General features: G+C 43.8%; 1 protein-coding gene across 2 annotated transcripts in view; it reads right to left on the bottom strand.

The window, feature by feature from the left end:
• LOC136581963 (dipeptidase 2-like) overlaps positions 1 to 13,693 on the bottom strand; it is a 154,945-nt gene that overhangs the window by 25,666 nt on the left and 115,586 nt on the right. For both annotated transcript variants that reach the window (XM_066582678.1, XM_066582679.1), the window contains 2 exons: positions 13,465 to 13,641; positions 11,832 to 11,916 (listed from right to left, as the gene is read on the bottom strand). In XM_066582678.1, the coding sequence (XP_066438775.1) occupies positions 11,832 to 11,916; positions 13,465 to 13,641 (262 nt within the window). The remainder of the gene's footprint in view (positions 1 to 11,831; positions 11,917 to 13,464; positions 13,642 to 13,693) is intronic.

The following is a 13,693-nucleotide window of genomic DNA, read 5'->3' as shown; positions in this document are numbered from 1 at the left end:
TAGTGAGAGGAACAGATTAAGAAGAGCTCCCAAACCTCCTAGACGGCCACGTCATCCTCCCCAACAGAGAGGTCGCGGTAGAACAAGACAACCCGAAGGTTTTTTAGAACAACCCATCACACAATACTTCCTACGAGGAAGGAGGGACCTCTAAATCCAAACATGGATATACATGTGGGGGGATATTCAAATTTGAACCTAGATTGGACTCTCACTAATCCAAAATCAACTGAACACACACCCACAGACAAAGTACAAGTGATAAACCTGTCTGACTATAACCTATCTGGTGAGGAAAAACAAGTGTTGGAGAGGGGGCTGTCCTTCGTCCCCACGACCAAATTTGATGCGTTCGTGTGGGCGAAGGACATCTCCCTCTTCACACGTAAACTAAGATGGCGAAAATTTTTTATGACTAAAAACCGTGAACGTGCTAAGGAATTAGGGTTGGAAGTAAGCGATCTTCCAGGACTAGACCTACTGCAGCAACTTGAGGATGAAAATATGAGACCAGTAGGGAATGGACCATTCACTGACTTGAAGCCATCAAGTACAAAAAATCCCCCATCCTTTCCCTGCCCAGAATTGGACATTTTCGAAAGGTTAGTCACGGAAGATCTAAAGGCAATTAAACCCCGTAGAGTAAAATCTAATCTATCACAAATGGAAAGTACGGCACTACAAAAACTAAAAATAAACACCCAACTGGTCATAAAAGCGGCCGACAAGGGAGGTAATGTGGTTGTGATGAACAGAGAAAATTACGTATTAATGTGTCATCAGATATTGAAAGACACAGCCACTTATAAAATACTACCCTCCGACCCTACACTAAGATATCAGATGGAACTTAGGAATCTCCTACAAAAAGCCCTCGAATCCAAAAGCATAAACCCAAAGGAATGGGACTTCATATACCCAGAACACCCAACCGTTGCTACATTCTACTCCCTCCCTAAGATACACAAAGGGATTAATCCCCTTCGCGGAAGACCTATAGTTTCTGGCATTAACAACCTCACACAAAACTTAAGCATATACATAGATAAAATCTTAAGACCTTTTGTAACCTCTTTAAGGTCCCATGTACAGGACACCACAGATGTCCTTAAAATGATAGAGGGAATAACTGTTGATCCAGAAACACTTCTCGCCACTCTTGACGTGGAATCTCTTTACAGTTCCATCCCGCACACAGGAGGTATTAAAGCGACCCAATATTTCCTTGAACAAAGGGGTTTTCGATTCTCGCAACACAACCAATATGTCTTGGAGTTTCTATCATTTGTGTTGACTCACAACTATTTTCTGTTCGATACGAAGTACTTCCACCAGCTCAGGGGGACGGCGATGGGGACATCATGTGCCCCATCGTACGCCAATCTCTACCTGGGCTGGTGGGAGGAAAAGTTCGTCTACACCAACAGCGAATGGTCAGATAAAATCATATTGTGGTTACGCTTTATAGATGATATCTTTATTCTATGGGGGGGCACCGAAACATCTCTTCAAAGTTTCATAAACACACTCAATACTAATGATTTAAACCTGAAACTGACAGCAGAGATCAACAAAAACTCGGTAGCCTTTTTAGACCTATGGATATCTAAAAACGCGGATGGCACTATCTCTTCGACCCTCCATCGGAAATCAACAGCAACAAATAGCCTCCTAAAATGGGATAGCCACCACCCATTTGCTTTAAAACGTGGCATCCCAAAAGGACAGTTCCTTAGGGTCAGACGCAATTGTTCTGACGATCACGAATTCGAACAAAAAAGTGCGGGTCTAAAAAAGAGATTTCTGGATAGAGATTATCCTCGGGAGATCATTGAGAGTGCATATGAATATGCTAAACAGCAGCCGAGAAGCAATCTCCTTGTTCATAAAAAAAGAGTTGACACTCCAATATCAAGGATAATCGGAACCTTTGATACAGGTACACAGGAGGTGAGACAAATACTCCAACATTATTGGAGTATAATAAAAAATGACCCTGATCTCACAGAAACCTTGCCATTGGATCCGATGATCACATTCCGGAGAGGACATAATATCAGGGACCACTTATTCAAGAGCCATTTAACAACAGAGTCCAGTGAAAACTGGTTGAGTAGCTATAAACCGTTGGGGACGTTCCCTTGCCATAATTGCGTGGCCTGTACATTTATCCTCAAAAGCAACACCTTTACCAGTGCTAGTACAGGCAAGACCTATCACAATCGTGGATTCATAAACTGCAAAACACGCAACATCATATACATGGCCTCCTGCCCGTGCCCCAGGAACTACGTCGGAAAGACCACCCAGGAATTCCGGCGTCGCATCCTGGGGCACGTGGGTAATATTAGTCGCGGGGAATCGACCCCGCTCGCAGATCATTTCCGCGACGTGCATAATGGCGAAGCAAAAGACCTGAAATTTCAAGGCATCGAGATGCTGCGAACTAATGCAAGAAGGGGAAATGTTGATAAAAAACTCCTGCAAAAGGAAGCTGAATGGATGTTCAGGTTAAATACAGTGAAACCAGAAGGCCTTAACGCAATTCTAAATTTTAACTGTTTTCTATAAGCTTTGTGTACTTTTTTCTCTATAGTCCTCACGGATCCTTGAGGACTCATGATTTGATCCACTTAGGTATCGTCCTACGGGATTGTCCGCACATCTGTATATCTGGCACCCACATCTGCGATCTCTGACATATCAGATATTTATCAATATACGATCCGACATACCATCGGACTTACATTTGATCTATAGAGGTACTGGCAAGATGACAAAAAGTAGGGTTCTACACATATGTGACAATATTTAAAACTTAAAAATGACCGAGACCTGTCTTTCCCACATATTTTAGCTGCCACAACATTAATATGACAAAAGACATTGAGTTTCCATATGGGGTATAGAAATTGAAGATCTCAATTTCTAAGGCGGGTGATAATCCAGTAACGTCTATCGGGTAGCTCTGAGCACTTTAATATAATATGGCCCTTGCCCCGTGTATGATAAATGATCCATTCTACTTTATCAGTACTTATGGAACAGGCTAATACAGGCACTCTGATTGTCATATCAACCATATGAAGCAATCTATGTGGATCCGCCACACAATACACCCGCTACATAATGAGTGTTTAAATAAACTCCTCTATACATCTCTGTAGCCCTCATATTAGGATGCCGAGTTAAGCTCAAACTCCGCCCCCGATTCTCTATTACCATCATAGTAGGATGCTAATTACATCTAATTCCGCCCCCGTACACGCCGCTCCTCAGAATGGATAGTTTATCTACCCAATATGGAAGGCGCTGCCTGTAAGTGATGCTGGGCATACAGCCCGTCCGTTACGGCTGCATCGATCGCTCTCACGGAGATGCGGTGCATTACTACGTCACGGCGCTGCCTGATAGGTGTATCTGGCGCGGTGACGTAGTCACGTAGCGCGCTATGCGTTTCAGCCTGGAACGCGGAAGTAAATCGATGATGGCCGACGGACAAACAATCCCTACAGCACGCAGCCTAGCGCGATGACGTTGCTACGCATCGCGCGATGCGTTCCAGCCTGGAACGCGGAAGTGAAACAGGCCAAACACCCCTACGGGGCCGCAGCACGCCATATACGTCACCGCACTTCACCCAATGGTGGGGTATTAACGCAGTGACGTCCTCATGCAGCGCGTGCTGCGCTCCATAAGTCAACAACTCTGTCGGGAGGATAATCGGTGAGCGTCAGCGGCGATCGAACACGGCAGCCTTTAGCCATGGCTACTATAAACAGGTCTCCAACAGTAAAATTTTGTGTATCAGGAACGGTATTGGTGTTAGACATAATTAAGAGCAATACACCGAAAGTAACGCCCCCTGACACATGAGATAGGTCAATGAGTCTACACCCCTCCCTCTATAGGGAGGGGTTAGCCCTATATAACCCCTGTCATCAGCCTTAACACCTCATAGCCGGCCGCTCACCATCAGAGCCACAGGCACTATTTCTTGCTCTCCTCTCTTGGCCACACACCCAGGTCCCATCTGACTGTGGATGGGACTACTGCTAGGGGTGCTGTTGTCCTTCCTATCTAGGCTCTCCCTGAATTGTCTTCTGGGGTTCTACCCTGGAAGTTACCTTCCTTCCACTCTGAAACCAACAGTCAGCCCTTGAGTGATATATGGAGCATTGACTCCAGCTGTCTATATTATCGGTAACAGCCATATCACTGATAGACTGGGAGACAAAAACTAACCCAGAGGGGACTTGCTTACGCAGCCCCTTACAGACTAAGCTAAAGGGTTGAGCTAATAGATAAACCAACAACTCCCCAGAAATTGGGTCCACAAGTGAGATTGTTCACTGTGTGAAAAGCTCCGGGAAAGCGGGTTATCAAATATCCAACTTTCCTCACCAAACAACATCGTCTGGTTTGGCACCGACATTATACCAGAATATTGGTCGGTCTAACAGAGAGTGTTGTTTGCTGGTGGGTTGCGCTGAGTGAGAGCAAGATAAGGTACCGAGTATACGGTACTTGTTTAATAGAAACTGGTGGCTAAACCGCATATCCACCGGGAAAAACCATATCGTCAATTTATCAATTTTTCACCGACCCTGGTGATAATTGTTCCATATAAAAAAGACTACATATCAACCAATGGTATACATACCTCTTGCTCCTGAAGAACTATCCAAAAACCGGATAGGGAAACGCGTCGAGCCTATTCTGTGAGCTTATCTTGGAACACGAGCCTATTCTCTAAATATCACTTTATGGCGTGACGGCAAACTGCGAGCTGATAGACTCACATCCGCCGAACGCCAGGGCTAGCTCAGTCCTTGAGCTGGTAGATTTAGCATTTACCAAGGTGCAAAGAGCTTGTTTGTGGGTCCTGGTTAAACTTCAATATTCAAGTGCACCATAACCGGTTCCTAAAACAAAAACTTTGTATATGCAACATTGTGACATAACTGGGGATTCACCGAACTCATACGGGTTATCCCAAAATACATCATCAGGGACTAATACACTGGTCTCTACTTACTACCGAGAAGGTGAATCTCCCATACACAAACCAGGGTTTTTTCTTTGGTTTTCCCTGTTTCGTCTAACTCTATGTTTGTTAGTGTCAATGTAAGCCCATGTCTTTTAAAATAATTTAATAAAGTTTATACATTTTATATCTATATCTGTGAAGGGGTTTCAAAAATTCTATATATAGATTTACATACCACTGTGACTCATTGTGGCCCTAATAGACTTACAGGACCCATGGCTAGGCCTACAATGAAAGGAATACCCGTTGGATTTCAGGGTACCACTGAATAAATTTCAGGCCCCATTGCCCACTTATAGAGCCATTGAGCGGCCAAAACTATAAAGAACCCCCTCAAATGACCCCATTTTGAAAACTAGACCCCTTAACGAATTCATCTAGGGGTGTACTGCGTATTTTGACCCCACAGTATTTGAATGAATCTAAGCAAAGCAGAAGGAAAAAGTTACGATTTTCAATTTTTTTGGCAATTTTTTCAATTTAAAAACAGTTTTTTTGTACAGTGCACATAGGAATGAAGACGTTCACCCCAAAATGGATACCCCCGTTTGTCCCGAGTTCAGAAACATACCCATTGTGGCCCTAATCTACTTACAGGACGCATGGCAAGGCCTATAAAGGACGGAAAACCTGTTGGATTTTAGGGCACAACTGAATAAATTCCAGGCCCCATTGCTTATTTGTACAGAATAAAGATTGACTCCCTAAAAATTCCCCCCCTCCCCCTCCGCGCCCTTTTTGGCGTTCGCAAATCTTAGATAAAAGTAAAAATGTGAACTGTGTAGTATTTCCGAAGACAGGGGTAATTACGGAGGCTGGTTGGAATGGGCCCATGGGGCAATAAAACCGGGTATCCCCCCCCCCTCCTCTCATGCTTTTTGGGGGTATTTCATGACCTCAGTGGCGGGTATGGGGTGTAAAAAGTGGCGTTCTGTGAGTCTCCGTAAGCTTGATGAGGTGCGGCGGTCTCACACAGAAGGCGCTCAACAAGGTGCTCCTGGAACTGCAGGAAGGCGAGCGTTCCCCGGGCTTCTTGTAAAATACGTATCACAGGTAGCGGTCTGAATAACGCCGGATCACGCGGGTGCAGGCGGAATCCGCTTGCGGAGGCCCACAGCGGATCCCATCTGTGAGCCCGGCTGTGACCCTGCGTACGGCTGCGTAATGTACTGCGCATAACTGCCTACTCACACAGGCGGTCATGCACAGTACACCTTTGTTTGTATTTCCCGCACCATCGCTTAGCGATGACGCGGGTACCCGCAGCCCGTATACAATGTAGTTGCGTATGGGCTGTGGGTATATCCGCGACCATGGAGCACAATGGGCTCTATGTTGCCAATATCCGCAGTAAAATAGAACCTGCTGCGTTCTCTTTTCTGCGAGTGGATTACGCAATTCCGACCCGCTAATGTGAGCGGAATTGTGTAATCCAATGCGATTGATCTGCGTAATACCGTGGATCAGAAGCATGCAGAATCCGTAATTCCTATCCGGTCATGTGAGACCGGCCTAAGGTAGATCGCTACCTTTTTATCACGTGACCGGGGACCGCTCAACGAGGCCACCCGTCACTGCTCCAGGCTCTCTGTGACCGTTGGTCGCTGGGAGCAAGGAGATTTTAAGTTTCCTGGGCTCCCTGACTCCTGCGCATGTGTCCGGCTTTTTGCCGGCAATCGCATGTGCAGAATCCTGGAAGGTCCACGGAGGAAGATCGCGTCGGGATTCAAATACGCAGGCCTCCGGTAAAAAGTTTCATCTCCTCTCACCGATCGCATCAGTGAGGGGAGATGAAACTTCAAATTTTTTTTTTTACTTTTACGTGATCGGCATTATTGGATAATGGCGAACACGTGACCAGGAACCGCTCACCGCGGACCCCCATTAAATCTCCATGCTCTTGGCTACGTTTTGTAGCCAGGAGCAGGGAGAATTTAAATTATCCTGGCAATCCACAGCTTTTGCGCATGCGCCCGCCATTTTGGCGACGGGCGCGGGTGCAGAAGCTGTGGTAAGGTCCGCGGATAAATCTGGGGGCCTTAGGTACGTACTTTCATCCTCCCTCACGGATATGATCCATGAGGGGAGATGAAACGTACGCTTTTAAAAACTTTTTTTTTTTTTTACTTTTTTACACTTTTTTTTCACTTTACATGATCACTGTCATCCATTGGATGCCATTGGATGACAGTGATCATGTCCCCGGTATAATCTCTCTGCTCCTAGCTACACATGGCAGCCAGGAGCAGAGGGATTTTAAATTCACCGGGGCTCGAGCCCGTCTGTGCACGCGCCCGATGTCAATCATCGGGCACGCATGCGCAGACGGGGATTCGGGTCCCGGGACATCGGGACACCGCTGAGGACTGGGGGTGAGTATTTTCACCTCCCCTCATGGATCCGATCTATGAGGGGAGGTGAAACTGACTTTTTTTAAACTTTTTTTTTAACTTTTTCGCGATCGCCGCTAACCATTGGATAACGGCGATCGTGGTACCGGGGACCGCTCACCGCAGTCCCCGCTGACATCTCCTGCCTCCCGGCTACCTACAGGAGCTGGGAGCCAGGAGATTTTAAATCTCCCGCGCCGCCGGGCCTTCTGCGCATGCGGCTGACGTAATGCCGCCTGGCGCGCATGCGCAGAAGACCGGCTTCGGGCCCCAGAGCGGCAGGAGAGCGGGGAGCAGCGTGCCGGACCTGGGTGAGTAATTTCAGCTGCTCCGATGGATCCGATCCATCAGAGCAGCTGAATCTTTAACTTTTGTGTACTTTTATTTACTTTTTTTGCGATCGGCGCTATCCATTGCATAGCGCCGATCGCAATGCCGGGGGGGGGGGGGGTCCGAACAGCCCGGGATGACAGCTCCATGCTGTCAGCTACCTGCGGACACCAACAGCATGGAGCTGTCACGTCCAGAGCCCGAGCGGCATTATTCTCTGCAGGAAGCATGTTTTTACGTCCTCAGAGAATAGAGCCCACTTCGGGAGGACGTAAAAACACTATGGGCTGGTCGTTAAGGGGTTAAAGTCCTGTACTGGTTCTCTGTGGGACTATGCAAGCGGTGTGTGTGCAGAACACACAGCTTGCTCAATAAAATCTTCTGGTTTATATCACTACTAGCTGATATACCCGGCTTCACCCGAGTTAATTTGGTACTGGTGTTTATCTGGTGTTCACATGGAAAATCTTACGAAGTCGTGCTTACTTTAGAGATACTGAGGAAAAACATATGTTCACCATTTTGCATAGTTCTCTGCGTTACCCAGGAAACACCACGTGGAGGTAACCATGCGACGTTTCCTTTATATAAAATGACATCAGGAAGTGAGAGAATTAGATTCCGTACGTAAAATTTGGACGCTAATTCTTTTGCGCATAGAATTGAATAATGGAGTTGGGACCCATTAGCTTTTACTATTTATGACATAATCAATGCTCGTGCCAAATTTCCTGTTTCTATGACACCGGAAAGTGAAAGAATTACATTCCGCACGTAAAATTTGGACGCTAATTCTTTTGTGCATAGAATTGAATAATCGAGTTGGGACCCATTAGCGTTTCCTATTTATGACATAATCAATGCTCGTGCCAAATTTCCCATTTCTATGACACCGGAAAGTGAGAAAATTAGATTCCGTACGTAAAATTTGGACGCTACTTTTTTGCGCATAGAATTGAATAATGGAGTTGGGACCCATTAGCGTTTACTATTTATGACATAATCAATGCTCGTGCCAAATTTCCTGTTTCTATGAAACCGGAAAGTGAAAAAATTACATTCCGCACGTAAAATTTCGACGCCAATTCTTTTGCACTAAAATTGAATAATGGAGTTGGGACCTATTAACTTTTCCTATTTATGACATAATCAATGCTCGTGCCAAATTTCCCGTTTCTATGACACCGGAAAGTGAGAAAATTACATTCCGCACGTAAAATTTGGACGCCAATTCTTTTGCGCTAGAATTGAATAATCGAGTTGGGACCCATTAGCTTTTTCTATTTATGACATAATCAATGCTCGTGCCAAATTTCCCGTTTCTATGACACCGGAATGTGAGAAAATTAGATTCTGTACGTAAAATTTGGACGCTAATTCTTTTGCGCATAGAATTGAATAATGAAGTTGGAACCCATTAGCTTTTACTATTTATGACATAATCAATGCTCGTGCCAAATTTCCTGTTTCTATGACACTGGAAAGTGAAGAAATTACATTCCGCACGTAAAATTTCTACGCCAATTCTTTTGCGCTAGAATTGAATAATCAAGTTGGGACCTATGAACTTTTCCTATTTATGACATAATCCATGCTCGTGCCAAATTTCATGTTTCTATGACACCAGAAAGTGAGAAAATTAGATTCCGTACGTAAAATTTGGACGCTAATTCTTTTGCGCATAGAATTGAATAATCGAGTTGGGACCCATTCGCTTTTCCTATTTATGACATAATCAATGCTCGTGCCAAATTTCACGTTTCTATGACACCGGAAAGTGAGAAAATTACATTCCGCACGTAAAATTTGGACGCTAATTCTTTTGCACATAGAATTGAATAATCGAATTGGGACCCATTAGCTTTTCCTTTTTATGACATAATCAATGCTTGTGCCAAATTTCATGTTTCTATGACATTGGGAAGTGAGAGATTTAGATTATGTACGTAAAATTTTGACGCCAATTCTTTTGCGCATAGAATTGAATAATCGAGTTGGGACCCATTAACTTTTCCTATTTATGACATAATCAATGCTCGTGCCAAATTTCCCGTTTCTATGACATTGGGAAGTGAGTGATTTAGATTATGTACGTTAAATTTCGACGACAATTCTTTTGCGCTAGAATTGAATTATCGAGTTGGGACCCAATTTCTTTTCCTATTTTGGAGATAATCTATGCTTGCGCCCAATTTCATGTTTCTACGACATCGGGAAGTTGGAGAACTTTTGGCGAGTCAGTCAGTGAGTCAGTGAGTCAGTCAGTCAGTCAGTCAGTGAGGGCTTTCAGCTTTATATATATATATATATATATAGATAGGCAAGTGGAGGTAGTCCCAGAAAATTTCCGGGACTACCACTGAAGGGGTTAAGTGAAACAAGTCGCTAAATAGTTTTTAGAGATGAGCGAACCTACTCGGCCACGCCCCTTTTTCACCCAAGTGCCGCAATTTCCGAGTACTTCTGTACTCAGGTGAAAAGATTCAGGGGGCGCCGTGGGTGAGTGAGGGCGTTGCAGCGGGGAGTGGGGGGAGAGGGAGAGAGAGAGGGCTCCCCCCTGTTCCCCGCTGCTACCCCCTGGTCCGCCACGCCTCCCCCCGCCCCCGGTGCCCCCCGAATCTTTTCACCCGAGTACGGAAGTACTCGAAAATCGCGGTGCTCGATCGAGTAATTACTCAAAACGAGTACGTTCGCTCATCTCTAATAGTTTTCCATTTAAACCCAGTGTTTCTGGGTTTCAAACCTCCATGGGGCTAACTAAGAAACAAACATGTGTGCCAATCAGAGGCAGCACTCACTCACCCATTCATGAATTCATGAATGGGTAAGTGAGAGCTGCCTCTGATTGGTGAGGCTGTGACCAATCAGAGGCAGCTCATTCAGCAGGCGGGGATTTTAAATCCCCGGCTGCTGAATACTACTCACAGCAGTTCAGGAGAACTGCCGGCCGGCCGCGGCTGAACTCCATCTGCCGGGACCAGGTGAGTATATATTTTTTTTTGTTTTTACACATTTCTGGATGAATTTCAGGGAAGGGCTTATATTTTTAAGCCCTTCCCTAAAATTCATCGTGAGATCGCCCGCAGCCCATTGCTTTCAATGGAGCCGGCTGTATTGCCGGCTCCATTGAATTCAATGCGCTGGACAGCTCCGGTCCGTTTCTAATGAAACGCGGCTAGGAGCAGTTTTTTCGGGCAATTTTTCGGCCCCGGTCACGCAATTTGCGGATGCGCATCTGTCATGCGATCCGCAAATCGCGGGAAAAAACGCCCGTGTGACTAAGGCCTTACCCAGTGGTTCCCCATTTAGTGTGTAATGGTGACATGTATTTCCTCTTCCCATATGCTTAACCTTACATTTATCAATGTTAAACCTCATTTGCCGCTTTTCTGCCCAAGCCAATAACTTATGAAGATCCTCTTGCAACTACACTGAGTCCTCTCATAAAGCACACGACTGTAAATCACCTTCTGTATAGAGGACAAGAGCTTCCTCGGGTTTACAATGCACATAGTGCACCAGAAATATAACAGAGCAGCTTATCTTGGTACAGGTAAGGGATAGTACAGCTCATGTACTACTATGCTTCACTGTGAAGAGTTGCTACTAGACAGCCAACGTGGCCACTCAGACTTTAGTAATACAGATGTTTTACCGGTAAAAAGCATAGCCAATTCTTCCAGTCAGTCACACGTGCCATAGATTATAAATATTCTAATAATTAGCAGTGTCCATGTGATTGTATATTGAATGTGATTTTAAGTTACAAAAGCTGAGGAAAGACTATCATATTGCAAAAATATTGTAACCTGAAGGCATTGTTAGTTGAAAGACCACTGCACTATAATGTATTTGGCCTTTTTTGTCCTATTCAAAGTATGGTTCTTCTTAACAACCGTTAGGTTTATTGCTGGAAAAGGCTACCGGCTACAATTTCCAGGACCTCCACTGAGTTGGTGTATAGACAACCTCCACTAAAAACATTCAAATATCAATACATTAGTTATGCAACATATTTGAGGGGATGGCATGAAAAAAGATGCTGACATGGAAATTCAAACCTGCCAGTGTAGATATGTTTGCTGTTTTTCTGCATGCAATAAACTCTGTATGAAAATTCACCATCACCAATCCTCCATTCTTTTTCTGAAATCAAGCAGAAAAATAAATTTAAGTATTGCTAAAATATTTTAGACCAATTTCTAAATATATATAACAATTTACAAATGTCAGTGTTAACAATGGTGAATTAGCAACTGTGCAAATGATAAATATCTGCAACTGCTCAACGAGTGCCATAGGATGTTGTAAATTTCCTAACTTAGACCCGACTCTCACAGCCATATGCAGAAGCTGAAGCAGGATTCCAGCTGTGAGGCCAGCTGTGACCCTATATATGGCCGCGCAATGTTCTGCATATGACCATGTACATCTTTTTAGTTTCCTTATATTCCCCATACAGTTTAGCGATGATGCGGATACCCACAGCCCATACGCAATGTACAGATCTGTCTAAGCATTCTAGATTTTTCTAGCAACGTTGCTCACATTATATGACCATAATATGTTATGGTCTGAGCCTGGTCATCTTGCCCTCTAGTGATATGTTGGGTTTTATAGGATTCAGGACTTCTCTATTTGTTATCCTTGTTGAGTAATTTGAGGCAATAAACTGTAAATATCAATAAAAAACTACAAAAACTACTAAAACTTTTGACTGCCAGTGTATATGAGATTCAATGACTCTCTGGTCCAGTCTACAACTTACCTTCTTATAGAAGCTGATTAGATTGGTTTGACAGTAGCAATCTTTCACAAACCCATGCTGATATGGAGTTGTAGAGATTTTAATTGAGGTCCTCCAGGATAGCATCTTAGAAACCCTTCAAACATTTTACACACAATTTAAGTCAGACTTACCAATGAAGCATTTGAAAGCTTCAAATTTGATGCTTTTAAATGCTTCACTGCATTAATTGGAACAGTTTTCAGTTATTTCCTGTTTACTAATATATTTTAAATGGCTTCAATGATGTCAGTGCTGAATGTGACTCTCAAGGCAAGAAAGGTTGGGGACTACTGTCCTAAAGTAATCAAAAAAGACCCCAAACTTCAAACCCTAAAATTAGTTAATACAGACTGCAATCTTCAAATTGAATACAGACCCCAGAACCCAGATTAAATCTAGAATCCAAAATGAATCAATTCAGACCCCAGGCTGTACACCCAAAATCAATGGTAGCATAGGCCACGAAAAAAAAAAATTAATTGGGTGACTATTGCAATTTTCCTACTAAAAATATCAGGGGTTTATCCTGTAGCCTCTAGCTTTATTCTGGTCCTTATTTATAATTAGAGAAATAGCTAGATTCCATTTGAACTGACTGCAAGCTAATTGTAATGTATTGAAATTGCCTACTGCCAATGGGAACAGTCAGACTGAACAAGAATTTCCTCTTTATGAAGGGGCATGGCATATATGCAGTCAAGCTATTAAATCTCCCCAGTATAACAGACTCCTGGATCAATGCCTTATGTACCAAAATGAATAGAATCTATTCAGCTCATTTTCTTTTAAGTGCCATGTGTTTTCATTTAAATGTGATACTTGTATACAGATAAATCTGCAGGTTAGTAGATACGATATTGAAGAAACCAGGAAACTAGTTTATTTGCTAGAAAAACATTACTTACAATGCTTAGCAGAACGTCATCAGGAATATTGCGCTTTATCCCACATAAAGCAAAGACTGCCGAGTGACTGAATATAACAGGTGCTTTAGATATCGCTAGGACTTCCCGAGATGTGTTGGATGAGGTATGAGACAAATCGATGATCATACCTATTCTGTTCATTTCTCGGATAACTTCCTATAAGATAAGAGAATTTACATAATCATTTTAAATTTAAAGATAACTCCAT

Source organism: Eleutherodactylus coqui, chromosome 11 (assembly GCF_035609145.1).
Source record: "Eleutherodactylus coqui strain aEleCoq1 chromosome 11, aEleCoq1.hap1, whole genome shotgun sequence".
Lineage (NCBI taxonomy): Eukaryota > Metazoa > Chordata > Amphibia > Anura > Eleutherodactylidae > Eleutherodactylus > Eleutherodactylus coqui.
Note: the sequence above shows the minus strand (reverse complement) of the source record. Positions and strands in the feature narration are given on the sequence as shown.